The sequence below is a fragment of the Mustela erminea genome, chromosome 10 (genome assembly GCF_009829155.1).
Source record: "Mustela erminea isolate mMusErm1 chromosome 10, mMusErm1.Pri, whole genome shotgun sequence".
NCBI lineage: Eukaryota > Metazoa > Chordata > Mammalia > Carnivora > Mustelidae > Mustela > Mustela erminea.
In genome coordinates this window covers 88,961,945-88,989,373 of record NC_045623.1, presented here as the reverse complement: position 1 = coordinate 88,989,373, position 27,429 = coordinate 88,961,945, and the positions used below count along the sequence as shown (strand labels likewise).

The 27,429-nt window shown below is 42.5% G+C and overlaps 1 protein-coding gene and 1 non-coding gene across 3 annotated transcripts; one reads left to right on the top strand and one right to left on the bottom strand.

Moving 5' to 3' along the window:
* Positions 1 to 171: 171 nt before the first annotated feature.
* DNAJC8 (DnaJ heat shock protein family (Hsp40) member C8) lies at positions 172 to 26,933 on the bottom strand. Of its 2 annotated transcripts, none has more exons than XM_032302002.1 (9): positions 26,806 to 26,933; positions 24,059 to 24,160; positions 12,459 to 12,515; positions 8,402 to 8,468; positions 7,792 to 7,886; positions 6,192 to 6,263; positions 2,914 to 3,005; positions 1,701 to 1,776; positions 172 to 660 (listed from the first exon to the last, which is right to left on the bottom strand). In XM_032302002.1, exons 1-9 carry the CDS (start codon positions 26,881 to 26,883, stop codon positions 538 to 540), a joined length of 762 nt encoding a protein of 253 aa, XP_032157893.1. In that variant the 5' UTR covers positions 26,884 to 26,933; the 3' UTR covers positions 172 to 537. The 2 variants fall into 2 exon arrangements, with proteins under 2 accessions (XP_032157893.1, XP_032157894.1); XM_032302003.1 differs by lacking the exon at positions 26,806 to 26,933 and adding an exon at positions 13,437 to 13,565.
* Positions 22,614 to 22,742, top strand: LOC116568385. The gene has a single exon (XR_004276592.1). It is a non-coding gene; the product is annotated as a small nucleolar RNA SNORA70 (small nucleolar RNA).
* Positions 26,934 to 27,429: the final 496 nt, after the last annotated feature.

Below are 27,429 nucleotides of genomic sequence, written 5' to 3'. Positions count from 1 at the left end.
AGTGAGAAGGGAGAGCACATGCCGAACACCGCGGGAGGTCGGGGTGCTGAGCGGCTGCCTTCCCGGTCTGATCTGGGGCTTCAAAGGATGCAACGCTCAGAAGCAAGCAACTGAAGCGAAGGGGGTTCCTAGGGCGGGCCCAGGCTTGTCCCTGAAGTCACGGCAACACCATTTTAAGCAATATGTTTAATTGGATAATTTCCACAAACTATACACGAAGTTTCTAACCATCACAATTCAGTGAAGTACAAAACATTAAGTTACAGGCTGTGGGAAGAGAAGGTAACACTCACAGTGGCACCTTCCAATCCTGGTTGATCTAGGGGTAGGGGGTGGGGGAAGGTTTCATTTTTAACTGAGCCCCTCATTTCAATGTACAAAAGAATTACTCTGATTGATATTAAATTGTATTGAAAACAAAATGGACGAAAAGCAACTACTACTCTATGTTGGGGTGGCAATGGGAGGAAAGAATGAGTCCTTCGAAGCAGGAGGGGAGACGCTGGGGGAAGGTTCTGTGGCGGTGAGCCCAGCTGGTCACTCACGCTGCTCCATTTTTACTTTCGGTGGTCTCAGGAAGGTCCGATTTTTCTTCTCTTTCTTGCCCTTTGTATTTGCTTGGAAGTTTCGCCAGCTGTCCACACGACCATCTCGACTTTCCTGAGCACAAAAGAGGTTTGGGATGAGGGAGCTAGTGAACGAGAAGATGGGCCTGGACCTGCTCTGCCATCCCCAGAGCCCAGCCCGGCTCAGCCCACTGGAATAAACCACAAGCAGAGCTTTCCTCCCACTTCCACAGGCCCACAAAAACTGGCATCCCATCCCCAGCAAGCAGGACCAGCTGTGAGCTAGAAGAAGAGGACGACATCATCACAACATCTGCTGGGGACCTCAGGGCTAGAGAGTCGGCAGCGGTTACTTCCAGGGCCCACGAACCAGCTGTCTGCTGCAGGCGGCGCTGCTACCATTTCACAAATGACAACCCTGCGGCTCGGAGGTCAGATCACTTTCTCAAGGTCATACACATAGCCAGCAGTACGGCCGCTCTTTGCACTGCACCTGCCTTCGGCCCCACAAACCTTGGACAGAGGCTCAAAGCCAGCACAGTGACCAGCCAGTTATGCTGAGAGGGTCACGAGGGTCTCTCCCGGCTTATCAGGAGACCTACTCACTCTCTCTCCCTGCATACAAGCAGGGGGACAGAAAACAGTCATCCACTCTGGTTAACCAGTCCCTAGCCTGGGATCTGAATGTTACAGAAGAAAAGACACCGAACATGGCTCAATTCAGGAAATTGGCTGTGTACCTGAAAAATGTAACCAGGGTGTTAAAGAGGAGTCAAGTTCAAAAGCCGGGATATCAGGGTCACAAGAGCCTCCAGTTTCTCCTAACAGACCTCTTAAGTAGGGCACCACTCCATGACTACTGCCTGATCTAAACGTGCAAAGCACTTTTCTCGAGCCCACTTGGCAGCTGTGTGTTCCATAATCTCTAAGACGCTGTTCAGGGACCCTTCCTGCCCTTACCAAGGCTAGAGAGCGCACAGGCAGCTGAGCTGGGACTCGTCCTCCAAAGCTCCTGCTCCTCTTTCTCTGTTCCTCTGCCCCAGTCAGTCCTGGCAGTGCCCCAGGAACCAAGTCTCGATGCTGGGAAGTTTTCTTAGTCTGGAATGAGAATCCCTAACCACCCTGGAAACTTACCTCAAAGTTTTTCTGCCACTCCCTTTCTCGTTTGGCTTTTTCTTGAGCTTCAATCTCTTCTTCCCTTTGTCGCTTCCTAGGAAGAACCAGACCAGAGTATTGATGTGATACTTAAGAGATTCTTTTAACCATACAGGTTAAGCAATCTCCCCACAGAAACAGGTATACAAAGTAAATCAGTTCCCTAGGGTTCTATAAAAATGACTGTCTGGAGAAGGCTCAGAGCCTTTTCATGAATGTCTTACTCTAAAGCACACAGATGGGCCATGGGCAAAGCTACAGGGCAGGATATAAATACCCTTGTTACACGGACAGATGTGTTAGGTTGTCAAGGTGAGCCAACACCAATCGTAGGTTATGGGCTCTGTCTATAGGTTCGGGGCTCAGTCTGGGAGAAAGCCGTCTTGAAAACCCAGGCCGGCCTACTTCAGTTGAATGACTGTAACAACAGCAGAGGTTCTTACTCAACAGGATCTCTGGACAAGACCCAAACCCAAAACAAGGACATTTCACACAACCTCAACTAGCAAAACATGGTTACTGCTAAACACTAATCAACAATACAAAATACATAAATCAAATTAACCTCAATATTTCTGATAAAGGAAATCATACTTGGGGACAATAAATATACTGTAAGTGATTACACTATACAGTAAATAATACAGACTCGCCAAAGCTGCAGCCACTAGTCACACAAAAGATTCTGGCCTCAGTAATTGCCTACTGGCGCGCCTTGGGTGGCTCAGTCATTAAGCATCTGCCTTTGGCTCAGGTCAAGATCCCAGGATCTGGGATTGAGTCCCACGTTGGGCTCCCTGCTCACTGGGGAGCCTGCTTCTCCCTCTCCCACTTCCCCTGCTTGTATGCCCTCTCTCACTGTCTCTCTCTGTCAAATAAACAAATAAAATCTTTAAAAAATAAATAAGTAACTTTATAAACTCCAGGAAATCAGGAAGAAAACACACAGCACTCTTGATTAAAAACTACCTAAGGACAGGTCTATTCAATATTTCCCAAAAGTAAGAGACAATTTCTTACCCTAGGGATTCCAAAGTTTGGCTGCTTCATATAACTATTTTACACAGTTTCTTAAATGATATACTATGTAATTCCTTGATTAGAAAAATCCTTCATTAGGAAAATCCCAAAGACCAATTTTGGTTAATCTAGGTATTTATTAGATGGATTAAATAAATAGTCTGATGTATACCTTTCATGCATCTCTTTGGCTTCTCTCTCTTTCCTTTTAATTTCCAGCTCGGCAAAGAGTTTCATGGTCTGTTTATATACTGCTTGTTTGAACTACAAGAAAATTAAGAACGAAAGAAAGTAAAAGTCAGTATTTTACCAGTAACTTCAATCAAGCACTTTTAGACAGAGCCCAAGACAAAAAGCATGTTAGAACCTGCAAGGAAGAAAGAGTTCAGAGAGAACTACTTGATGATGCTCTCTCCTGGGAGATAAATCACAATCGCCTAGGAGATCTTTCCACTTTCACCATGAGGATGATACGTAAGAAACTCGCTCTGGTGTAAAATACCAAAGAGAAAAAAACTTCTACCTGCTTATCACAACCATGTGGGAGGACCCTTTCTTCCAAAGAACCTCGAAAAAATAACTTTCATTCTTTCTTTTTACAAATATCTTATAAATTACTCTGTGCCAGGCTCCCAGCCAGGTACTAGAAGTTGCTACCAAGCAGACCCATTTCAGGAGTCAGTTACTGACTACAGCGGAACTGTCCGAGCTAGTAGTTACGAGTCCCCCACCCGCCATCCCCTGTTCTCCTTCCACGTAAAATCCCTTCTCTTTAGGTACCTGGTCACCCAACACAGAAGCCTGTATTTCCTAGGCTTCTTTACAACTAGGTGTGGCCATGTAACTTAGGTTTTAGCCAATGGGACATAAAGAGAAGTGATGCAGCAATTTCCTAGAATGTTCTTAGAGGGAGTACATGTAATCCTTCCTTGTCCCCTTCCTCTATTCTGCTGTTTGGAACATGGGTGAGGTGATGACACACTCTGGACTGAGGAGGGGGCAGCATCCTTGCTGGCAGAGCCACAGAGAGGAGAATGAGTCCTTGGATGACACGTGGTCCAGTGCTGCCATGCCAGCGGCCATCTTCCCAAAGACTGTATTACACAGGACAGAAAACAAATCACTGTCTTGTTCAAACCACCATCTTTTTGGGTCTCATTTATAGTCGGACTTACACTCTAAGTAATGTGCAGATGGGGAAAAAAATAACACAAGACAGAAAACAGAAAATAACAAAATAACAACAAAAAAAAAGACAGAAAACAGAACTATCTTTAAAACTTTCCCCCCCAAAATACAAAGAAAAATAGAAACTAATCCATCATGCAGATTTCATAGAGCCTGAATCCCAAAAGCAGAGACACTGGAGCAAAGAGTAATATACAGGGGTGCCTGGGTGGCTCAGTGGCCTAAAGCCTCTGCCTTCGGCTCGGATCATGATCCCAGGATTCTGGGATCGAGCCCCACATCAGGCTCTCTGCTCAGCAGGGAGCCTGCTTCCTCCTCTCTCTCTCTCTGCCTGCCTCTCAGCCTACTTGTGATCTCTATCTGTCAAATAAATAAAATCTTAAAAAAAAAAAAAAGAGTAATATACGGAGAGAAAGGGAAGTAAAGGAGCCCCAGAATTTGTCACTTCTTTTTAATACTGTTATCTGCCAGCCACTGCTCAATAAAAGCCAACACTGACAAACCCCAGACTCTAATAAGGACAAACATCAAAGGAGTGAAGGCATCTGTAAGAGTATTTCAGTATCTTTAAAGGCTCCAAACTCTCTTGGACAGATGGTTACTCATGACTGAATTCTTTATATTCTTCTGTTTTTTCCAAATGTTCTATCATTAGCACGTGTTCCTTTATAATCGGGGGAGGGAAAAAAAGACAACTTAAAAAAGTTAGGGTTCTCAAAAACTCAGGAGGACCAAAGGAGTATTTATAAGAGAGTCTTCAAAAAAGACCAGAGATCATTAAAGGAAAGGGAAGAGAAAATAAGACTGAGGAGAAAAAACTGAAATACTGTGACAGAGTAAATTCAAAACAGGTGGCTAGTGCAAAAGGTGACCTCACAGTTCACAAGCAGTGTTGCCACACAGAAGACAGGGCCAATCACTGTCAGCAAAATCACTGAAGCAAGGAGTTGTAGGCAAGCTTCCCTAGCAAGAAATAAATATAAATCTTTAAAACCAAGGTAAGTAGGGGTGCCTGGGTGGCTCAGCGGGTTAAGCCTCTACCTCCGGTTCAGGTCATCATCTCAGGGTCTTGGGATCAGGCCCCGCATCAGGCTCTCTGCTTGGCAGAGAACCCGCTTCCCTGCCCCTCTCTGTCTGCCTCTCTGCCTATTTGTGATCTCTGTCCATCAAGTAAATAAATTAAAATCTTAAAAAAAAAAAAAAAAACACCCAGTGGATAAAGCAATGTTCTCCATTTCTCTGTAAATTATCACCTGGAGCACAGTGAGCACTCATGGCTGGTAGAAAGCCGTTTACTAGCTGGTTAGAGTCACGTATGGTTGTTCCCAAAGTGCTCTGGGCCAGGTGCAACAACTACTACGAGATTTAAGTATCACAGAAATTGATGAATATGGTTACAAATAAATGCTGGTTTCCTTTTAAAACTAAGTGGGTGGATGCTTTAGAAAGATTCAATAAACGTTAAGTCCCTAAAAATACTGGCATTGGGGAACCAGTATTACTGAGCCTGGGTGGCTCAGTCAGTTAAGCTGCTGCCTTCAGCTCAGGTCATGATCTCAGGGTCCTGGGATCAAGTCCAGCATCCGGCTCCTTGTTCAGCAGGAAGCCTGCTTCTCCCTCTGCCTGCTGCTCTCCTGTTTGTGCACGTACTCTCTAATAAAGAAATAAAATCTTTAAAAAGAAAAAATAATCATAAAAAAATACATTAAATACTGCTGTGAAATTAGGTACAGGTTGAGACATCCGAAAAAGACTGGAAAACAAATCATCCGGGTGGGCTTGCACTTCCGAAGGCCTTAGCTTGCTGCAGCCTCCTTACCCGGCAAAGCAATGAAGGTACTGTTCCTCTTTATGCAAAAACAAAACAAAACAACCAATGAATCATATATAGCTAGGATTTTGCTCTTGGGTTTTGCTTCACAAATACCTAAGTTTTGCTTCGCAAATAACTAAGTTTCAACGTACTGCAAAAAACATTAGAAGTACAAACCATGGCTGATACTGTGTGTGTGTGTTTTATAAAATAAAAGTCAATGGCAAACGCCAATCAGCAGACACACACTGAAAGAAAAGGCCATGGCCCCATGACAAAAAAAAAAAAAAAAAGGACGAAGCTTAAAAATAGGTGCAGGGACATACATTTAAATATTTTAAGTTAAAACAAAATGTTAATGCACATATGAGGCACTCCTTAGGCTTCCCTCTCTTGAACCCAGCAATCAAGCTCAGGCGACAGCGTGGCTTTTCCCAAATCTCACTCACCAGCTCAGGGTCATCTTCCTCCACATTTGTAGGTTTTCCTTCCTTCTTTAATTGCTTTTTTCTCTCTTTTACCTAAAAAGAATGTTTTTCATCAAAAAATTGAGACTATCCATTAAGCTGCACACAAATGGCACATGCACCTTCTGCAGGTACAGGCATGACCAAAGGTTTATGTGGAAATAAAATGAGCCTCTACCCTCCCCCTCCACAACAACAATGCAATCAAAGGAGAACTAATAACCAGGGGTCCTTCCTCTAAACCTCATCTAAAATCCAATCCACCGGGAAGGATGGAAGGGGACCGGCAGTGAACTTGTCCCCAACTCATCAGATCCTAGGCCAGAGCCAAAGAACCTTGGATACATTGAACAGATTACCCAACTCTCTTTTGCCGCTGGTAGTTAAGTGTTTATAGCAAAGAAAATGTATTTGTCAAGTTTTAGAACAAGCTACCAAATTTGTGGCATTAAGTTTAATTGTTCTCTGGTATTTCAACAACTGCATTATTGTAATTTTCACTGTGAAACCCTCTTAAACCAATCATATTAACTGACTTTTTTTTATCGTGTTGGCCACCACTGAGATCTAAAAAACAAATTACATATATTCCTTCACACAAGAATGCATTACTCTAATAATCATCCACTACTGCTCCAGCGAAACGCCAGCGCCTTCCAAGCTCAGAAGAACACTACTGCCACCTCGTGGCCAAAAAGTCTGAGGATGGCTCCTTTTTGGCATACAGAGAAAAAAGTAACTACCACAAGAATTCAAGGAGAATTTGACAGGTCCTTTTCTGATTTCTACCAAAATCTGGCCTAAAGGTACCACTTCCAACGTATGACCAACAAGGCCTAGTTATGGCCATCTTTCTCCTCGTTTTACTCATTTTCTTCATCTAAATTGGACTCATTATTATTATTATTGGTTACACAGTTCTGTTTCAGATTCCAAAGCACTTCAAAGGTCACATTCATATTCACTCCCAATTGAAACAGCTCTTACAAATGGCCTTACAATTCTTGCCCAGCATGTAAAAAATTAAAACAAAGACCTTTCTTACCTCATGCAAACCATCTTAACACTTCCCACCACTAGGGAGATTTAGGCAATGCAAAAAAATAAAATTAACTATAACTGAACTTATTTTAGTTGACTCCTTCCCAAACCCTATTACTAATATGGATACGCACCTCCTCCTATTTTTAAAAAAAATTTACTCACGACCCCTTGCCAATCTTTCTCAAGCCCACGTTCCAACCCCTTCACAGAGACAAGAATAAAAATCTTCATCGTGGCTGCTCCACTCTTCCACTCTCAGAACTGGGTAATGTGACAACACTGTGAGGAGAGGGCAAGAGAGGACCTCTCACTGCAGCCTGGCGCTGGCAAGGAAGAGGGAAGGGCAGCCTCCTAGCCACTCCACATCCTGAGCTCTAGGGCACGCCCTATTCATGAGCACCACAGCAAACTTTCGGAGACCAGATAAGAGGTCACAAGTTACACCAGTAGGTATTGCTATGTTAACATTTACCCTCCTGCAAGGTGCCCAAGGCTTGCTAATACTTCCTGTAAACACGGCAGCACTATAAATACTTACAGTGTGTTCCACGTATTCTTTTCCTGCCTGAATTACATCCAGGGCCCTCTTCTTTTGTTCCTGATCCAGTAGCAACTTGTAAGCTTTGTCCACAGCTAATGCAAAACATTGAAATTAACTGTTTCTGCAAACACCCTCTGAAAGTCTGAACTATACTCAGGCAGTGTAAATGGACTTGTGTCATCTAAAAGCATCCCCTACTTTGTTATATTATTTACTGTCGTTAAACTAATTTAAAAAACATACAACTATAGCAATGACTTTCCTTGCGAGCCTTGGAAAAAATTAAATATACCCTCAAGACTAAATACACCACATCTAGATTTAATTCAGTGATAAAATACTGCCAGTTACTTTTTTTTATGTTCAAAAAAGAAAAATGATCCTACGTAGTAACAGTCTTGGCACGTAAAAGTTTTAACAAAGCAAAGTTAAGATCTATTTCTTAAACAGCAACATTCTGCTTTGGAACAATTGTTCTACTGAAAACCACAGCTTCTTCATGACCAGAAGACAAAACTGTAACATTCCTTTCTTGATCCAGGACAAAGAACAGTTAGTCCCTAGCATTGATAAAAAAGTTCTTGGAAGCAGGTAAATTTACAAATACCTTCAAAAGCCTTTTGTGCTCTGTCAGCATCGTCTTGGTTTTTGTCAGGGTGCACCAATATGGATAACTAAAATAAGAGGAAAGGTAGGTTTGTCAACGAGAGGAATGTTTAGTCACTCTTCACCTGCACTGTGCCAAAAGCTCTAAGGTGTTAATGGAAAAAAACACTGTCAGCTGGAAGCTTTTTCAACAAATTAATAAATATCATAAAATGTGCAGAAATACTGGTCCTTAAAATTCACCAGAAGGTCAATGCACAGCTGAGAGACATGTAGGGTTTTAATCACAAACTTAAGAACAAATAAAAGTCTCACATCAGCAGGACGCCATGAGGTTGCAGAAGAGAAACTGAGAAGCACCCGGTTCCTATTACATCCCTTATACCAAGCACTGAAGAGGCTAAAGCACATATGAGACATGATCTCTTTCCTAAAAGAACTTGTAATTTTAAGTGATGGTTCTCTTGTGTGTTGGGGGCGGGGGTGAGTACAGGGGGATGAGCTAAACAGGAGAGGGGACTAAGGAGCACACTGCGATGAGTACCAGGTGATGCATGAAAGCGCTGAATCACTCTATTGTACCTGAAATTAATATATGCTGTATATTAACTGGAAATAAAATAAAATCTTTGGGGGAAAAAAAAAAGAAGTGGTTCTTAGTTCTGGCTATGCTCCAACCCTGTAAAGCCTTTTCTCCTTAAGAATTTATTTATTTATTTATTTGAGAGAAAGCGCGAGCGTGCACACGAGCAGGGAGCAGGAGGAGCAGGATACACAGGTTCCCTGCTGAGCTTGGAGCCCAACTCGGCCTGATCCCACGACCCTAAGATCATGACCCAAGCAGAAAGCAAGAGTCGGATGTCCAAATGACTGAGCCACCCAAGCGCTCACAACCCTGTAAAGCTTTTTAAAAATATAGGTCTACTTTCTACCCTCAGAACCTCTGATCAGTCTCTGGCAACTGTACTTTCTAGACCTCTATTGGAGTGTTAATTTTGCTAGGTAAGACAAGTAAGAAATGCAAGGAAATGTCCTTTTTTTTTTTCTTGGGGGGACACATGATGATGTATTTGGGATAAAGTAGCATGCTGTCTGTAACTTACAACAATTCAGCCAAAAACATAGAGTTAAGAGGTGAACCGTTACACACAGATGATGAGTATATGGGTGTTCACTGTTCTACTCTTCCTTTTTAAAATGTAATTTAAGTTTTTTATAATAAAAAAGTTAAAATAACAAGCAAAAATCTCCTAGGTGATATTTTCAGACAGCCAGGATTAAGAATCACTGACCTACCGTCACTGACAGACCAAAATCGACTAGTTGGAACAGTGGGACTGTGTTGGGGGAATGATACAAGTGGGAATCAAATGCTAAATCCAGCATTACTGGAGAGCCAGAATCTTGAGCTCTAATTCCAACTTCAGTCGCCTTCCGGCTCCGACCTTGAGCAGTTCTCCCAGCCTATCTCTGTGCCAGTTTCCTTCTCTGTAAACAGGACAACACCAGGTACCTCTGTCTTACTGGGTTCTTAAGGATGAAATACAAGTAAGAAACTTAACATACTGTCCAACACGCACTGACAACAGTTAGCATATAACTATCATCATTATGTGCATTTTACAAATGCGGTAACAGGCACAGAAAGGTTGAAAGTAACTTGTTCAAACTGTTTATAAAGGGTATGGCCAAGACTGGAACTCAAGTCAAACAGGTGTAGGGCCCACACTTTTTTTTCTTTCTTTGAGAGAAGGAGCGCTGAGTGCACACATGCGTGCATGAGCGGGGTGAGGGAAAGAGGGCGAGAAGCAGACCACCCGCTAAGCACAGAGACTGATGTGGGACTCCAACTCACGACCCTGATATCATGACCTGAACCAAAACCAAGAGTCAGATGCTTAACTGACTGAGCCACCCAAGTGCCCCTAAGGCTCACACTCTTAACTATTAGATCATATTAATGACTAAAGAACTCTTATTGAGTTCTTTGTATAGCTACATAAATAGTTGTTCTGACTATGGATCTGAATGCTTGCTTATGTTAAATTGGGAAAGACTGCTAATGAATTACAATAGGAAGCTTGAAATTTTAGAGAAAAAGAAGAAAAGCTGAACATAGGTGCAGAGTAGAACTCTATAAAAAGCTAGGAAATTATGGGGCGCCTGGGTGGCTCAGTGGGTTAAAGCCTCTGCCCTCGGCTCGGGTCGTGGTCCCAGGGCCCTGGGATCGAGCCCCACATCGGGCTCTCTGCTCAGTGGGGAGCCTGCTTCTCTTCCTCTCTCTCTGCCTGCCTCTCTGCCTACTTGTGATCTCTGTCTCTCAAATAAATAAATAAATAAACTTTAAAAAAAAAAAAAAAAAAAGCTAGGAAATTATATAATGGGAAATGCCTGGGTAGGCAAAGACAAAAAACATCTTGGCTTAATAGTAGATCAGAAGATAATTATGAGTCAGCAAAGTGGGGGCAATTACAGTATCAAAGAAGCAGACACAACACTGGATATTAATAAGTATGTCCTGGGCACCGGGTGGCTCAGTGGATTAAGCTGCTCAGGTCATGATCAGGCTTAGGTCAGGATCCCAGGGTCCGGGATCGAGCCCCACATCGAGCTCTCTGCTCAGCAGGGAGCCTGCTTCCCCCCTCTCTCTGCCTGCCTCTCTGCCGGCTTGTGATCTCTCTCTCTGTGTCAAATAAACTAATAAAATCTTTAAAAACAAAACTAAAAACAAGTATGTCCTGCCGGAACTGAGAATTATATTTAGCACTGGTTAGGTCCTCTTAAAATATGAAGAACATAAGAGATATAAAAAAGTTGGGTGAAGTTTAAAAAAAAAGACATGAAACATACAGAAAATCCAGTCAGTAAAGACAGGTTACAAGGAGTATGATTATTTAACTCCTAGAAGAAAAGGCTGAAGATTACTCAGCTATCAAAATTGGAAGCATTTTTTAAAAGGTTACTATAATATTTTATAAGCTCAGGTTATAAAACATCAGACTGGGGAAAGCACTCTGTACGAAACCAGGTATCTCTTGGGTACTTATTTAAGTTTGCAAAAGATAAAATAACTGAGGAAGGAGATCTTAAACAATTTAAAAACTTTTATGAAGGGCATGTGGGTGGCTCTGCATCTGACTCTCGGTTTCAGCTCAGGTCCCAGGGTCTTGAGATAGAGGCCTGAGTCAGGGTTTGTGCTCAGGGGGAAGTCTGCTTGAGATTCCTTCCTTTCCCTCTCGCACCCCCTCTGCTCCTCCCTCCCTCGGCCTGCTTGCATGTGTTCTCTCTCTAAAAATAAGTAAATAAAATCTTAAAAAACAAAAACAAAAACAAAAACCTGTTACAAATCATTTAACATATTCTCCCTGGGAAGGCAGAGAATTAAATTCTACTGTTCTATATTGTATTTCTCCTGATTAAGGGGCTGGAAAGATTCTATTTGGATATGAAATTCATTCTATTCAGAAGTCAAATTTGTCCTATTCTGCGCCCTCACTCCCAACCACATGCCTTGGCTTGAGAGTGGGCACGCTCCTGCTGTAACCTTCCCAAGTCTGCTGAATGCAGCTGTCGCCGGGCTTTACGGCCTAGCAACAAATCTACCACTGCCAGCAGTGCGAATGTCAGAGGCAAGCCGTGGTCTTTAGAAGTTATTTATGAATTTTGTCACTATGAGGTGTATTTTTTTTTTTTTAAGAGTTAAAAAGTCTTAAGGGTAAAAAAAGAAAAGCTAAGGGATACCTGGGTGGCTCAGTCAGTTAAGCGTCCGACTCTGTTTTGGCTCAGGGCATGAACTCAGGGTTGTGAGATCAAGCTCCGTGTTGGGCTCCCCACTCAGTGAGGAGTCTGCTTGAGAGTCTCTCTCCCTCTCCCTTTGCCCTTCCATGCCACCCCCTGCCACCCGTACACATGCATGCTCTCTCTCTCTATAATAAATAAATCTTTAAAAAAAAAAGTTAAATTTGGGCCCATAAGTCATAATAGAAGTCCTAAGAGAATTATGTGCTTACTGTACTCCCAAATCAAGCTCCATCTATTACAGGGGAACAGTACTGTACCTGTCGAAACCTCTTTTTTATTTCTTCATCTGTCACTTCAGGATCGATCTGAAGAACCTGAAAGAATCAAAATCAACACTGTAAAAGAGATTAAAAGGATTTATGAATTTAACAGGTATCCAGTAATTATATATATTATAATCACCACCTAGAACAGTACTCAGCATTTCAGAACCTGCCTGGCACACAGTTCTAAAAAATGCTCAAGAAATATAAATGGGTGCCCGACTGGCTCAATCAGTAGAACGTGCAACTCTTGTTCTTGGGGTCATGAGTTCGAGCCCCATATTGCATATAGAGATTATATTTAAAAATAAAATACTTTTAAAAAGAAACATAAATGAGCAGATCAGTAACAGAGTAACAATTACACCACTTTAGGGTTCTCAATACAGTAGCTACTTTTATTCCATCAGCAGAATTTACCTTATACCCAGAGACATGTTTCCAGATCATGTTGCATTTTCCCTTCATTCATTATAGAAATTACCCCCTACCCATCCCTACTTATCTTTGCAAATGTGGGAAAAGCATAAATATGCAATAAGGAGAAAAATCAGGCTGGATCCCTGATTTTCAATCCAGAAAGGTCTACTGGGCTCCATTTATATCTGTAAAACACATGGGCCAATGGCTCTCAGCCCAGAGTGAACATCAGAACTGCCTGTGAAGACCTGTGAGTGATGCCTGGGCCCTACTCTAGAAAAGTCTAATTCCAACTCATTAGAACTGAGGTACAGCCAAATGGAAGCACCTGTATTTTTCAAGCAACCTTGATTTTTAAAAATAAACTTAATCATTCCTCTCAAAGCCTAGGTAAGCTGGTGTAGACAGTCCTCATCAAAGATCCTCACCCCAGCACCACAAATACATACATTCATTCAAACATCTATATAGTAGCTACTATCTGCTGAACACACTGCTATGTACTAGAAATGCAAAGATAAATAAACAGGGAAAACATATTTTTTTAATTACCATATAATAAGTGCTTTGGGGGAAGGGAATGTTATATACAATTAAAGCAGATGATTTCACAGTGTAGTCCATGGATTCAACAGTGCACCTAGTATTTATTTACTTGGTATTCAAGGCCAGAGGAAGGTCCTGAAAGGGCAGAGGGTGAGAAGAGTTTGTTAGAAATTCAGAAGAGAAGGCCCCACTTCAGTACAACAAGATCCCCAAATGATCTGAATCTTTTCAAGTCTGAGAAGCACCAGCAAGAAATGATGGCATTTAGAAATAAGTACATTTGAAGTTAGCAGAACTAGGGATCAGTTAGTAGCAGGGGAGGGGGGCGGCGGTGGCGGCAAGGGGCAGGTGGGGAGGAGCAGCAAAGAGGAAAAAAATGAAAATAAACCTTGAAAGGAAAAATACATACTAGAAATTAAACTGCAAAGTAATCCACCAAGCTCAGTCAGATGCTTGCACTGTTTTTTAAAAACGTGGTAACAAGTAACGTCAAGATTATTGCAAGCTTTCAAAACATTCCAACAGCCCACCTACAGTAATGAAGTTATTGGTAGGCAATGAAGCTGAACACCACTGCATTTGCCAGACTTTGGAAGGTTATGACAGAAGCAGGCCCACTCTCCAATGCTAGGCAGACATTCATTCAGGGTGAGGGAAAAGAAGAACTTTAAAGCAAAGAATTTTCAAGATTCCCTGTGTCCCCTCATGACTTCCCAAGGGAGAAAGGAATTGGAGAAAAGTCACTCAAGAGGAAGTATGCAACCATAAAAGATTTACAGACAAAGGGAAATAGCTGTACCTACACAAATATTCAGAAGAGAATTTTACCTTACCTTGGTTCTGGGGAAAAGAAACGTCCTGGAGCAAACCAAAACCCAACAGACCCCAGGTGTCCATAATGAATGAGAAAGAAAACTTCCCACTTTGACACACCAAAAAAGCCTTCAATAAAGTTACACCCAGAGCTAACCATACCAAAAGGCAATTCATAAACCTTGACTGGTTCCCAAGTTAAACAAATAAAATAGCTATAACTGTGATTTGGGGGACAAACGGGGCTGCTTGAGTGTGGACTCCATTAGAATGATCTTGTTAATGAATTAATGTTTTTCTTAGGTGTCGTTATGGTGTTGTGGTTACACAGAGATTTGTTCTTGTTCTGAGATGTGTGGTAAATTATTTAGGCATGAAGCCTCACAAGTCTACAGCTTACTTTCAGATGATTTGGCAAAAATGAAGGAGGTATGTATATATCCAAACACAAACACACACATACCGGCCTGAAGTTATTTTTCCAAGAGTTGTATCACAAGTGCACATGTGATCACAGGCAACAAATATTGACTGCGTGCCTTCAAAGCTAATCCAACCCCTTTCCTATCTTTAAGAGTTGGAGGTACCATATGTGGAAATACAAAGGAAACAGCGGGCCTATCCCTGTGGCCTAAACCTCTCTGAAGCCAGCTTCCCACTGGGTACAAATTTTTGGAGCACCAAGGGCTGCTAGCTACTATGCTCACTACTAATCTCATGGAATTTAACATCCAACTGGGGAAGAACAGACAAGTAATAAGTAATTCTTCCAACATGATAAATGCAAGGAAAAAAAAAAAAACCAAAACAAACAAGATAAATGCCATATTACCAATATGGTTCTTAGGAAGCCCACAGATCTGTTCAGATTCTTGGAAAATTTTCTGATCTCCTACTATGTCTCAGGCTTTAGGGATACTACAATGAAGAATCTACAGTCTTAGACCTCAGAGGGTTAACTAATCATCTCACATTAACAAAAATACCTGACATTTATACAAGTTTCTGAATTCAAACTGTAATAGCCTCCCTTGGGATCTTCCGCTTCAAACAGGAATCCAGTCTCTGTCCCATCTGACCTCCATAACCTGTTAATAACACGCAAGTACCAGAGTTCTTCGAGAGAAATACCTTTCCTTCCCAGGTACTTAATAAGACAGAAAGAAAATAAAAGTCAGTGATGCTCCCTGCTGGCATCTTTAAGTTAAATCAAAATAAGGAACACAAAAAGGGTAGGACTGAGCAGGGACACAGGTTCATCTAAGCTTTGGGAAGAAAGTGGGGAAGGGCCCTCAACCCAAGAATCACTGCAGAGCACAGAAAAAAAGATGTTTGCGTAATGGCTGAAGGTTAGTCGTGTGTCCAAATAGGGAGCTGCAGAGATGGCAGGAAGGAAAAAAATGCTCCTTGTATAAGGACTTCTGAGAAGAGCCCTCAGACTCCCAGTCCACCCTTCTCCCTTTTCTGCCTGCTGCTCAGTAAGATAATGTCTAGGAAGACCATTCACAGTTCAGCTGACAACTGAGATGACAGCCATGACTGCATTACTCTCCTTACTAGAAGACCCGGCGGCTTACCTCTCTAGAAAAATCAGATTCATTTAGATGGCTCAATAGCTGCTGCATGAAAAGCAAAAATCACTCAATTCCTGGGTCACCAGGAACACCTAAGATTCTGACTTAGAGTCAAAAAGCAACTTTATAAGGAGACTATGACAATGACGTCCACCCTATAAAGAGGCCAGCACATGTGTAGAAAATAGAAAAGACAAATATTCTAATGGGTAGTCATGGAGTCCTGCCCATTCAAACACAATGTCCCATCTTCCCCAGTGTGTCAACCTTAGCATATCTTTGTGTAAAGATGTATATATTCAAATACATACATACACACACACACTCATGCAGTCAACCCTTGAACAACACAGGTTTGAACTGTATAGGTCAACTTACATACAGATTTTCTTTTCAATAAATACAGTATACTACTATAAATATATTTTCCCTTATGATTTTAATATTTTCTTTTGTCTAGCTTACTTTATTATAGGAATACAGTATTTAATACATATAACATACAAAATATGTGTTAACTGATGTTTTATGTTATCAGTAAGGCTTCCAGTCAAGAGTAGTTATCAGCAGTTAAAATTTGGGGGAGTCCAAAGTTACACATGCATTTTTGACTGTGCAAGGGTTTACATGCCTAATCCATGCATTGTTCAAGGGTCAACTGTATACGTTACGCAAACATGTATATATGTATGCATAATGTATATATATACTCAAACATACTTCCTATAATCAGGACAGAAGCTATGGGGCAGGACCTTCCAGAATCACAGAAACTAGTAGGGCATTAAAATCCGAGCCTTTATACTAGTCCCAACAATCTGTCACTTCTTGTCAATCAGATCTCCAGAGGAAACATGGATTACCTTAACAAATAAATGGGTAAGTTACATGATCACATGTCCCCTTTTCATGGTACTACATACAATTTAAGAGTATGGTTAAACAGAAAGGATGTACCATCAAATTCTTTATCACTTCTCAAACAAATTATCTTCTCCATGCCCTTCCCAAAATCAAATCGAAAGTACTTTTTTAAAAGATTTTGTTTATGGGGTGCCTGGGTGGCTCAGTGGGTTAAAGCCTCTGCCTTCGTCTCGGGTTAAGATCTCAGGGTCCTGGGATCGAGCCCCACATCAGGCTCTCTGCTCAGTGGGGAGCCTGCTCCCCCCCCCCGCCTACTTGTGATCTCTCTCTCTGTCAAATAAATAAATTTTTTAAATCTTTAAAAATAAAATAAAATAAAATAAATAAGTAAAAGATTTTGTTCATTTTTTAAGTAAACTCTACATTCAACATGGGGCTCAAACTCGTAATCCTGAGATCAAGAGTCGCAGGCTCTACCAACTGAGCCAGCCAGGCTCAAAAGTACTCTTTAAGGGCGCCTGGGTGGCTCAGTGGGTTAAGCCGCTGCCTTCGGCTCAGGTAATGATCTCAGGGTCCTGGGATCGAGTCCCGCATCGGGCTCTCTGCTCAGCAGGGAGCCTGCTTCCTCCTCTCTCTCTCTCTGCCTGCCTCTCTGCCTACTTGTGATCTCTCTCTGTCAAATAAATAAATAAAATCTTTAAAAAAAAAAAAATTTTATAAAAAAAAAAAAAAAAGTACTCTTTAAGCTTTCCATCTTCCCCTTCCCTTTCTGAGCAATACAATACAAACACATTAAGTGAGGCCAGGCACTTAGACATCTACTAGTAGACATCTTCTCTGGGTGGGGCATCAAAACAGCCCAGAGCAGTGCCAAAGCCCATCTGGGATGAAGACAGTGGTGACCACAGAGGGAATTGTGGCCAGTCGCACAGTGGTGGAGCACAAACAGGTGAGAAGAGCATCCACATGGAAGGGCAGCCAGACATGGAGGTACAAAGTGGGTTAAGAAGGGCACTTCAGTGGACAGGCAGCCTGGCATAAGGTGTTAACACCTAAGCAGGGTAAGACTGAACATGGGAAGGTAGCCAAGTACAGGGTATCAGAGCCCAAGGGGGATAAGCAAGGCATCCACATGGAAGCAGAGGCCACCACTGGGTATTTGAGACTGAGCAGGGTCCACAAGGGAAGGTGGCCTGGCACAGAGTATAGGAGCCCAAGCAAGAACATCTCCACAGGGCGCCTGGGTGGCTCAGTGGGTTAAGCTGCTGCCTTCGGCTCAGGTCATGATCTCAGGGTCCTGGGATCGAGTCCCGCATTGGGTTCTCTGCTCCGCGGGGAGCCTGCTTCCTCCTCTCTCTCTCTCTGCCTGCCTCTCTGCCTACTTGTGATCTCTCTGTGTCAAATGAATAAATAAAATCCTTAAAAAAAAAAAAAAAAAAGAACATCTCCACAAAGGCATGGCCTGGCACGGGAAACCTGTGCTTGGTGAGGTGGGTTTCCATGTAGGAGGGCATCCACTGTAAGAAGGCAGCCCAACAAGAGGTGTCAGAACCCAAGCAGGATGTAGAGAGCATTTGTATCAAAGTATGGCTGGCGCAGAAGTTGGAACTGAGCAGAGTGAAGATACCTCCACACACAGGGGTGACCCGGAGCATGCAGTTAAAGCCAAAGTAAGATGAGGAGGGTGTTCTCATAGGAAGTTAGCCTAACACAGGGTGTCAAAGCCAGAGCAGGGTAAAAAGACACCTGCTTGATGAGGAGAATGCTGGACTCCCCAGGGGTAGAGGGCAAGCACAGGGAGCCTGGGCTAGGTGAGGAACGCACCTACATAGAAGGGTAAGCTGGCATGGGAGTTTTGAGCTCCGGTATGGTGGGAAGGGTTTTTTGCTCAGTAAGGCAGCCTAGTGTTGGTGTCAGAATAAAGAAGCGTGAGGAGGGCATTCATAAGAGGGAGGGAATGGCAGCTGGGAGATCAGATGCAAATAGAAGATCAATTAAAAATTTTTTTAAAGATTTTATTTATTTATTTGACACACAGAGATTACAAGTAGGCAGAGAGGCAGGCAGAGAGAGAAAGCAGGTCCCTGCTGAGCAGAGAGCCCGATACAGGGCTCGATCCCAGGACCCTGGGATCATGACCTGAGCTGAAGGCAAAGGCTTTAACCTACTGAGCCACCCAGGCACCCCAGAGATCAATTAAATTTAAAATATATATATATATATATTTATATTTATGATAGGGAGAGTCCAAGTTCTCACTATGAAAAGGAACCACAAGCATGTAAAGGAAAAAAAATAAGAATAAACTCTGTAATGTTAGATTGAAATTGGATGCAAATACATGTATATACACATGTATGCAAATGCACCAGCGTGTGGGCACACACACCACACTCACCCAGTCCTTGGCCCTATCTACCATGAGGGTCTAGGGGCAGTGACATTCCCAACAGCAATGAGTACACTTAGCACCCACATCTTGACTTCTAAATACATCCTTCACTAAAAGGAACCAGAGCTCCTCACTGAAACGATTAATTTTAGGCTGAGTGAGGAAAAGTACAAGAGTGCCTAGTAATCAGGGGCGCCTGGGTGGCTCAGTGGGTTAAGCCACTGCCTTTGGCTCAGGTTGTGGTCTCAGGGTCCTGGGATCGAGCCCCGCATCGGGCTCTCTGCTCCGCGGGGAGCCTGCTTCCTTCTCTCTCTCTGCCTGCCTCTCTGCCTGCTTGTGATCTCTCTCTGTCAAATAAATAAATAAAATCTTAAAAAAAAAAAAAAGAGTGCCTAGTAATCAAAGAATGATGAAGACATTTTGAAAGATAGGATCTGGCTTGAAAGGTAACCCACTCACCAAATTTGGGACAACCTGAGCAATAAAATAAATAATATCAAAATATAACACACTGAATAAAATAGGAAACCCTCAATCTATACTAATAAATGAATAAATTGAAACTCTGATAAGGAGAGGGTATTTACAGAGTCTCAAAGTACCTCCCCATAAAATAGTTATTACAAAGAAGGATAAAAGTAACTTCATGAATAAACATAGCTTTTACCTCTTAAAGTGGTGCAGTTAACATCATTAGTCATAGGATAAGACTAATGGAAATACCATGTACTTTATAAGTTGCAAAGAGAAGAATACAGTATCACTTCTGTGATATCCCTGCCAACATAGCATAAACTGAATCCAGTTGAAGAAACATCAAACAAAACTCAAGTTGAGAGATATGCTCTAAAATAACTGGCCTAGGGCGCCTGGGTGGCTCAGTGGGTTAAGCCGCTGCCTTCGGCTCAGGTCATGATCTCAGGGTCCTGGGATCGAGTCCCGCATCGGGCTCTCTGTTCAGCAGGGAGCCTGCTTCCCTCTCTCTCTCTCTCTGCCTGCCTCTCCGACTACTTGTGATTTCTCTCTGTCAAATAAATAAATAAAATCTTTAAAAAAAAATAAAAAATAAAATAAAATAACTGGCCTATAATCTTCAGAAACAGTAAGGTCACCAAAGTTAAGGAATTGCTGAGGATCTGTTCCAGGCTGAAGGCTAAAGGGACATGACAACTAAATTTAACCGCTGACTCTGGGCTGGATCCTTTTGCGACACAGGACATTACTGAGACAACAGGCAAACTGAATGGGGTCTGAGAACTACATGGTAACAATGTTATCGGTGTTTGTTTCCTGATTTTTATGGTTATACTGTGCTTCAGGAGAGTGCCTCCCATAGGAAAAATACATCGAAGTACTGCAGGGCAAAAGGGCAGCAATATGGACAACTTAGTACTAGCTCGTCTAAGAAAGTCTCCACGGTACACTCCTAACCTTTCCACAAATCTGAGATTGTTTTAAAATGTAAAAACTCTTGGGGTGCCTGCGTGGCTCAGTGGGTTGAAGTCTCTGCCTTCGGCTCAGGTCATGATACCAGGGCCCTGGGATCGAGCCCTGAATCGGGCTCTCTGCTCAGCGGGTAGCCTGCTTCCTCCTCTCTCTCTCTGCCTGCCTCTCTGCCTACTTGTGATCTCTAAAATAAATAAATAAATAAATAAATAAATAAAAAAAAAGGTTTTTAATACTCAGTCTTTTTATAAGCTGTAACAATATTCATGCCAAAATTTAGTGGTAAACTATTAGAAACTAGTTTAGATATCCTACGATAAAGGAGTTACTTAAATAATTATAAAGACTTTCACAAATGTATCTACTGCTTCCAGTAACAAGGTCTGGGGAAGGGGCGGCAGGCACCATGTCCAGCTGTGAAGGTGGTGAGAGAAAGCTCCCGAAGCAGTCCAAGAAATAGGACAAGAAGATGGATGAGGAAGATACAGCATTCAAGCAGAAACAGAAAAAGAAGCAAAAGAAACTTGAGGAGCTAAAATCAAAGGCCACAGGTAAAGGCCCCTGGCTACACGTGGAATTAAAAAAACTGGCAAAAAGTAAGCTGTTCCTTGTGCCGGAGGCAATGATGATCTTTAATTCCATTCCTGTTTAAACATCCAGATTCCTTGTCATTGCATCTGTTGCTACCTATAGCTGCAATGAAGTTTTGTCTTAAATCCTGTTGTATATTTAAGGATAAACTTTTATTAAAAAAAATCAATCATAAAAAAGAAATGTACACAAATATGTATTTTACATAATACAGCATTTAAAATATTAAGAATGAAGTGCATCATCCTCCTTGTTTTTTTTTTTTTTTTTTTTTTTTTTTAAATCAGAGAGAGAGAGGGGGAGAGAGCGAGCACAGGCAGAGAGAATGGCAGGCAGAGGCAGAGGGAGAAGCAGGCTCCCGGCTGAGCAAGGAGCCCGATGTGGGACTCGATCCCAGGACGCTGGGATCATGACCTGAGCCGAAGGCAGCTGCTCAACCAACTGAGCCACCCAGGCGTCCCCATCCTCCTTGTTTTAAAATAAAACTTTTTTGGGGCGCCTGGGTGGCTCAGTGGGTTAAGCTGCTGCCTCCAGCTCAGGTCATGATCTCAGGGTCCTGGGATGAGTACCGCATTGGGCTCTCTGCTCAGCAGGGAGCCTGCTTTCCTCGCTCTCTCTTTCTGCCTGCCTCTCTGCTTACCTGCGATCTCTCTCTGTCAAATAAATAAATAAAATATTTTAAATAAATAAATAATTTTTTTTTTTTTTAAGGTAGGCTCCATGCCTAGCATCATGGGACTTGAACTCATGACACTGAGATCAAGACTTGAGCTTGTATCAAGAGTCAGTTGCCCAATCAACTGAGCCACCCAGGTGCCCCTAAAATAAAACATTAAAAATAGCTGATGTATAAACAATTAAGAGTGGCTATTTCTCTTAGATGGGATTACACATGATTATTCTTGCTTTCTTTAAAAGTTTTTTTTTTAAGATTGTATTTATTTGTTTGACAGAGTTCACACGTAGGCAGAAAGGCAGGCAGAGAGAGAGAGGGGGAAGCAGGCTCCCTGCTGAGCAGGGAGCCCGATGCAGGGCTCAATCCCAGGACCCTGAGATCATGACCTGAGCCAAAGGCAGAGGCTTAACCCACTGAGCCACCCAGGCGCCCCTTCTTGCTTTCTTTATATTTCAAATCTTTGTAAGACATATGGTTTACTGGGGCACCTGGGTGGCTCAGTTGGTTAAGCACTTGCCTTCAGCTCTGGGATCATGACCTGAGCAGAATGGAGGCCCATATCATTCTTCCTCTCTCTCTGCCACTCCCATGCTTATATTCTTTCTCTGTCAAATAAATGAATAAAATCTTGGGATGCCAGGGTGGCTCAGTCGGTTAAGCATCTGTCTTTGGCTCAGGTCATGGTCCCTGGGTCCTGGGATCTAGTCCCACATCGGGCTCCTTGCTCAGCGGAAGGCCTGCTTCTCCCTCTCCCTCTGCCACTTCCCCTGCTTGTGCCCTCTCTCTCTGACAAATAAATAAATAAAATCTTTAAATAAAACAAATCTCTCCAGCCATTAAGCTGACTGTGCTCTTTCTCCATAGGGGTCCAGTATGCCACAGCTGCAAACAGTAGCCTCCTTGGCTATGCAGCCTGTTGATTGTATGGGTTGCCCTAAGGGACCTTGGAGACAGTCCTTTCCAGTGGACATGGAGGTCTGACCTCATGCTATCTCCAATCTAGGCTGTAGAGAGATATGCAGGGTGCCTTTGGAAAGCCCCAGGGCACAGAAGCCAGGGTCGACATTAGTCAAGTCATCATGTCCATCCATAGCAAGTTGCAGAACAAGAAGCAGAGATTCAGGCTCCACACAGGGCCAAGTTCAAGTTCCCTGGCCGCCAGAAGATCCACATCTCCAAGAAGTAGGGTTTTACTAAGTTTAATGTGGATAAATTTGAAGACATGATGGCTGAAAAGCAGCTTATCCCAGATGGCTATGGGGTCAAATACATCCCTAATCGTGGTCCCTTGGACAAATGGAGGGCTCTGCACTCATGAGAACCTTGGCACTGCCCCTTCCCTATTCATGCCCACCATCCTACTTCCTGTCAAAAACAAACAAATAAAATCTAAAAAAAAAAAAAGAAATATGATTTACTTTCATAATTAGGAAAAGTTTTAAAATAAAACTAGGACCACCTCAGTGGCTCAAGACGTTAAGCACCTGCCTTTGGCTCAGGTCATGACCCCAGAGTCCTGGGCTTGAGCCCTACATCTGGCTCCCCGCTCCCGGGGAGACTGCTTCTCCCTCTCCTCTCGGCTCACGCTCTCTCTTGCTATCTCTTTCTCTCTCTCTCTCTCTTTCTCTCTAATAAATAAAAATCTTTTAAAAATAAGTAAAATGGGGCGTCTGGGTGGCTCAGTGGGTAAAAGCCTCTGCCTTCAGCTCAGGTCATGATCCCAGGGTCCTGGGATCGAGCCCCACGTCGGGCTCTCTGCTCAATGGAGAGCCTGCTTCCTCCTCTCTCTCTCTGCCTGCCTCTCTGCCTACTTGTGATCTCTGTCTGTCAAATAAATAAAATCTTTTTTAAAAATAAATAAATAAAATAAGAAAACTAAGGAAACCCAAGAAGTATATTTGCTTGTCTACAACCTTATGATCATTTTTTGGTCATTGAGTTTTTAATACTTGTTACTGCAGTAAAACAGAAAAGCTGTAATAAGCAAACTTAATCAAGATCCTAAATTGGTCAAGGCTAGCTATCCCTTCACATCTGAAAATGAAGACCTATATATTTGGGTTGGTAGAAGATGGAGAATATGTAACAAGGTAAAGACCTCTCATTTTCCTTAACATTATGCCTCTCAACCTCGGCTCACAATAAAACCACCAAATCTCAGTTCCAACTATAAGACAAATTAAGTGTGTGTTCTGCACACACACACACAAGTCGGTCTGCAGCTATGCAAAGCTCCCCCATCACAAAGCTGCAGCAACATCAGACAGCTCACCTCAAATGGGTTCAAATTGAAGTAGGAAGAACCAGGACGGGTCAATCTTTCAATCTGATTTTTGGATGTTAGAACTGAATCTCTCTTCTCTATCTGTTTCACCTAAAATGAAGGGAGATAAAAACTTTATTAGTAAAGTTCAATAATAAACTCTGAATTGTCATCTTAAGAAGCTACTCACATGTTCAGCAAATATTTGTCTACATGTGGAAGACAGTTTGCCAAATGTTTTGGGAATAATTACAATAGCTATCATTTACTGAATTCTAATAATATAAAAATTTTACACATAGTTATTCCTCCCAACCATCCTATACAGTAAATATTCCTATTATCCCCATATTACAGATAAGAAAACTGAGACTTAGAGAGGTTAACTGACTTGTTTCCAACTACTCAACTTGCAAACAAGAATTTTAACTGCAACAGTTTGAGGAACCAAGAATATTCAAACATAAATATATCACAGCTGCCACTTTCAAAAAACTTCCACTGTAATGATGGAAGATGTGCTGTTCATATTTAATTTACAACTTTTTATTTAAGAAAAATACAATCACACTGAAATATATACTGAAAACAGCATTAAAAAAGTATATGGGAGGGGCACCTGAGTGACTCAGTGGATTAAAGCCTCTGCCTTCAGCTCAGGTCATGATCCCAGGGTCCTGGGATCGAGCCCCACATCGGGCTCTCTGCTCAGCAGGGAGCCTGCTTCCTCTGGCCTCTCTGCCTGCCTCTCTGCCTGCTTGTGATCTGTCTGTCAAATAAATAAATAAAATCTTAAAAAAAAAAAAAAGTAATATGGGAGTAAGTAACTCTGCCTACCAAACTCAAATAGAGTTAGGAAAATCCCTGGCCCAGGTGCTCAATCGGTTGGGGACCCAACTCTTGATTTCCACTCAGATCATGATCTCAGGGTCCTGGGATCGAGCCCTGTGTCCCATTCTGCACTCAATGCAGAGTTTGCTTGGGATTCTTTCTCTTCCCCTCTCTCTGCCCCTCCCCACCCAAATAAATAAATAAATAAAATCTTAAAAGAAAGGAAGGAAAAGAAAAAGAAAAAGAAAAACCCCTGACCCAAAGACAATGCTAAGGAGAACAAGCACCAAGCAGTGCCAGGAAAACATCCTTGGCGCCACTGTCAAAGCTGTAATACTAGTTAAAATGTATCACTGGTATGTTATAGTCCACATTTACTCCTATGGCCAAAAGGAGTTTGGAAATAATTTCAGTAACATAAAAAGCCATTCCTTCTCAGTATCTTCCCTCTTCACTTTCTTTAAGATAGCATGCCACTCCCTACTCCCTATACTCTATCTCCTTCCTCATAGCACTTATCACTCACTACCTGACACTACATTGTACATGTTTGTTTATGCTTATCCTTCTCTATAGAATGCAAGCTCTAAGAAAACGGGATTTTTCTCTGTTGTCCACCAACATACCTCTAGCATCTAAACAGTACACTAGTATGTGTCAGGTACCCAATAACATTGACTGAATGATGACTGAAGGGTCCTCCTTTAGGTACTTTCTCTCATTCAATTCAAACAAACCAGGATTGCTTTTCTTTTTTCTTTTCTTTCTCTCTTCAACTAAGAGATGGTAAGTGAAACAATTTCCTGTGCAACCGCAGAGCAGTCTTAGAGGTCAATAAATTGTAGTACCAGTTTATCAACATTTTCAAGTTAACTGGGCATCTCAAAAGAACAAACTATAAAAGTTGTGCTAACTCCATTTTTAAATTTAATACTTTGGAGAAACTACTATGTAACAAACACTGTTAAAAATAAAAGATAAAAGATCAATGTGACATATTGCTGAACTGAGTAGCTCACGGCCTAGAGGGGCGCAATTCCGTTCCTCAAACCCATGCCAATTCAGAGAGGTCCATCTTCAGCTTTAACTCTTAGACCCTTTCTGAAACACTAACTCGTTTAACCTTCATAAAACTCGTTTTAATATTCTCTTCGCTTTACAGAAGTGGAAATGGAGAATCTAAAAAATCAATGCCTTGAAAAAAATTCAACCACAGTCCAATTAACCACCTTTCAAAAATCCAATCCAAGGTCCTCTGACTACAAATGGTATGCTTTTCTTTCACTTATTCAACAAATATTTACCAAGCTATTACTATGTCCTAGGCCCTGGAAATGCAACAGTAATCGAGGCTCAGACCAAACTGACTCCAGTCCTAACATGATACCAAGCTGTTATTTGCTTTAGGACCCAGAGCAAATTACTTCACCTCCCCAAATCTCAGCATCTATAAAACAGATAATGCATACCTGGCATGATGCATAATGCCTGGCGTTCACGAATGGCAGAAATAACCACTAATACAACTCATTACAGAGCACTAAGAGGGAAGAGTGCTTCCGTTTAGAACAAAAATGAGGCCCAAGACAGTTAAGTCGCCCCCAAGAACGCCAGCTTCTGCCAGCCCCTGCCAGGCTCCGACTCCGCGGACTTGGGGACCTCTGCTCGCGCCCTGGCACTTCGTTGGCCACACTCGTCGTCTACCCGCAGACGTCGGACCCTGGCCCCTTTTTCGATGCCCCAGGGATTCCCCAAGCAGCTATCAGGCAGAGACTAACACACACCCCCAGCCCCCCACCTTCCCGAAGGCCAGACAGGAGGAGCCGCCCAACGGTCCAGGCCAGAAAGACCACCGCCTTTGCCCGCTGGGAAAGTAGGACCGGACAGAGTCACCCCGGTGCCACTACTCCTCACTGGGTGTTCACCTCACTGTAGAAGGTCATAAATGCTTCCTCGGTGCTCCCTCCGCCAGCCGAAGCCCCGCTCTCTCCTGGAGCCGCCATTTCCCCGGCCCAGCAACCACGTGACTCCCCTGCGCAAGCGCAGCCTCCTGTGATTCTCACAGACCCGCCTCTCTAGCCCCGCCCCTTCCTTGTGACTCTTAAAGGGTTCGCCCCCCAGCCAGACATCGCTAACTACTCTTTTTTTAATTGAGGTGAGATATACATAACATATAATTAAAATGAATAATTCAATATCTCTTATTACACTCACAGTGTTGTGCATCCACCGAACTCTATGTAGTTCCAAACAGTTTCATCACCCCAAAAGTTTACCTGGCACCTATTAAGTAGCTCCCCGCCATTTCCCCTTATACTCAACCCCTTACAGCAATCTGTGTTCTGCTTCTATGGCTTTACCTATTCTGGACATCTCATAAATCCAATCATACAATATGTGATCTTTTGTGTCTGCCTTCTTTCACTGAGCATAGTGTTTTCAAAGTTCATCCAAAATATAGTATGTGTCATTTTTTTCATTACTTTTTATGTCTGAATGTTACTCTGCTACATAAATATACCACAATATACCACAATCTGCTACATAAA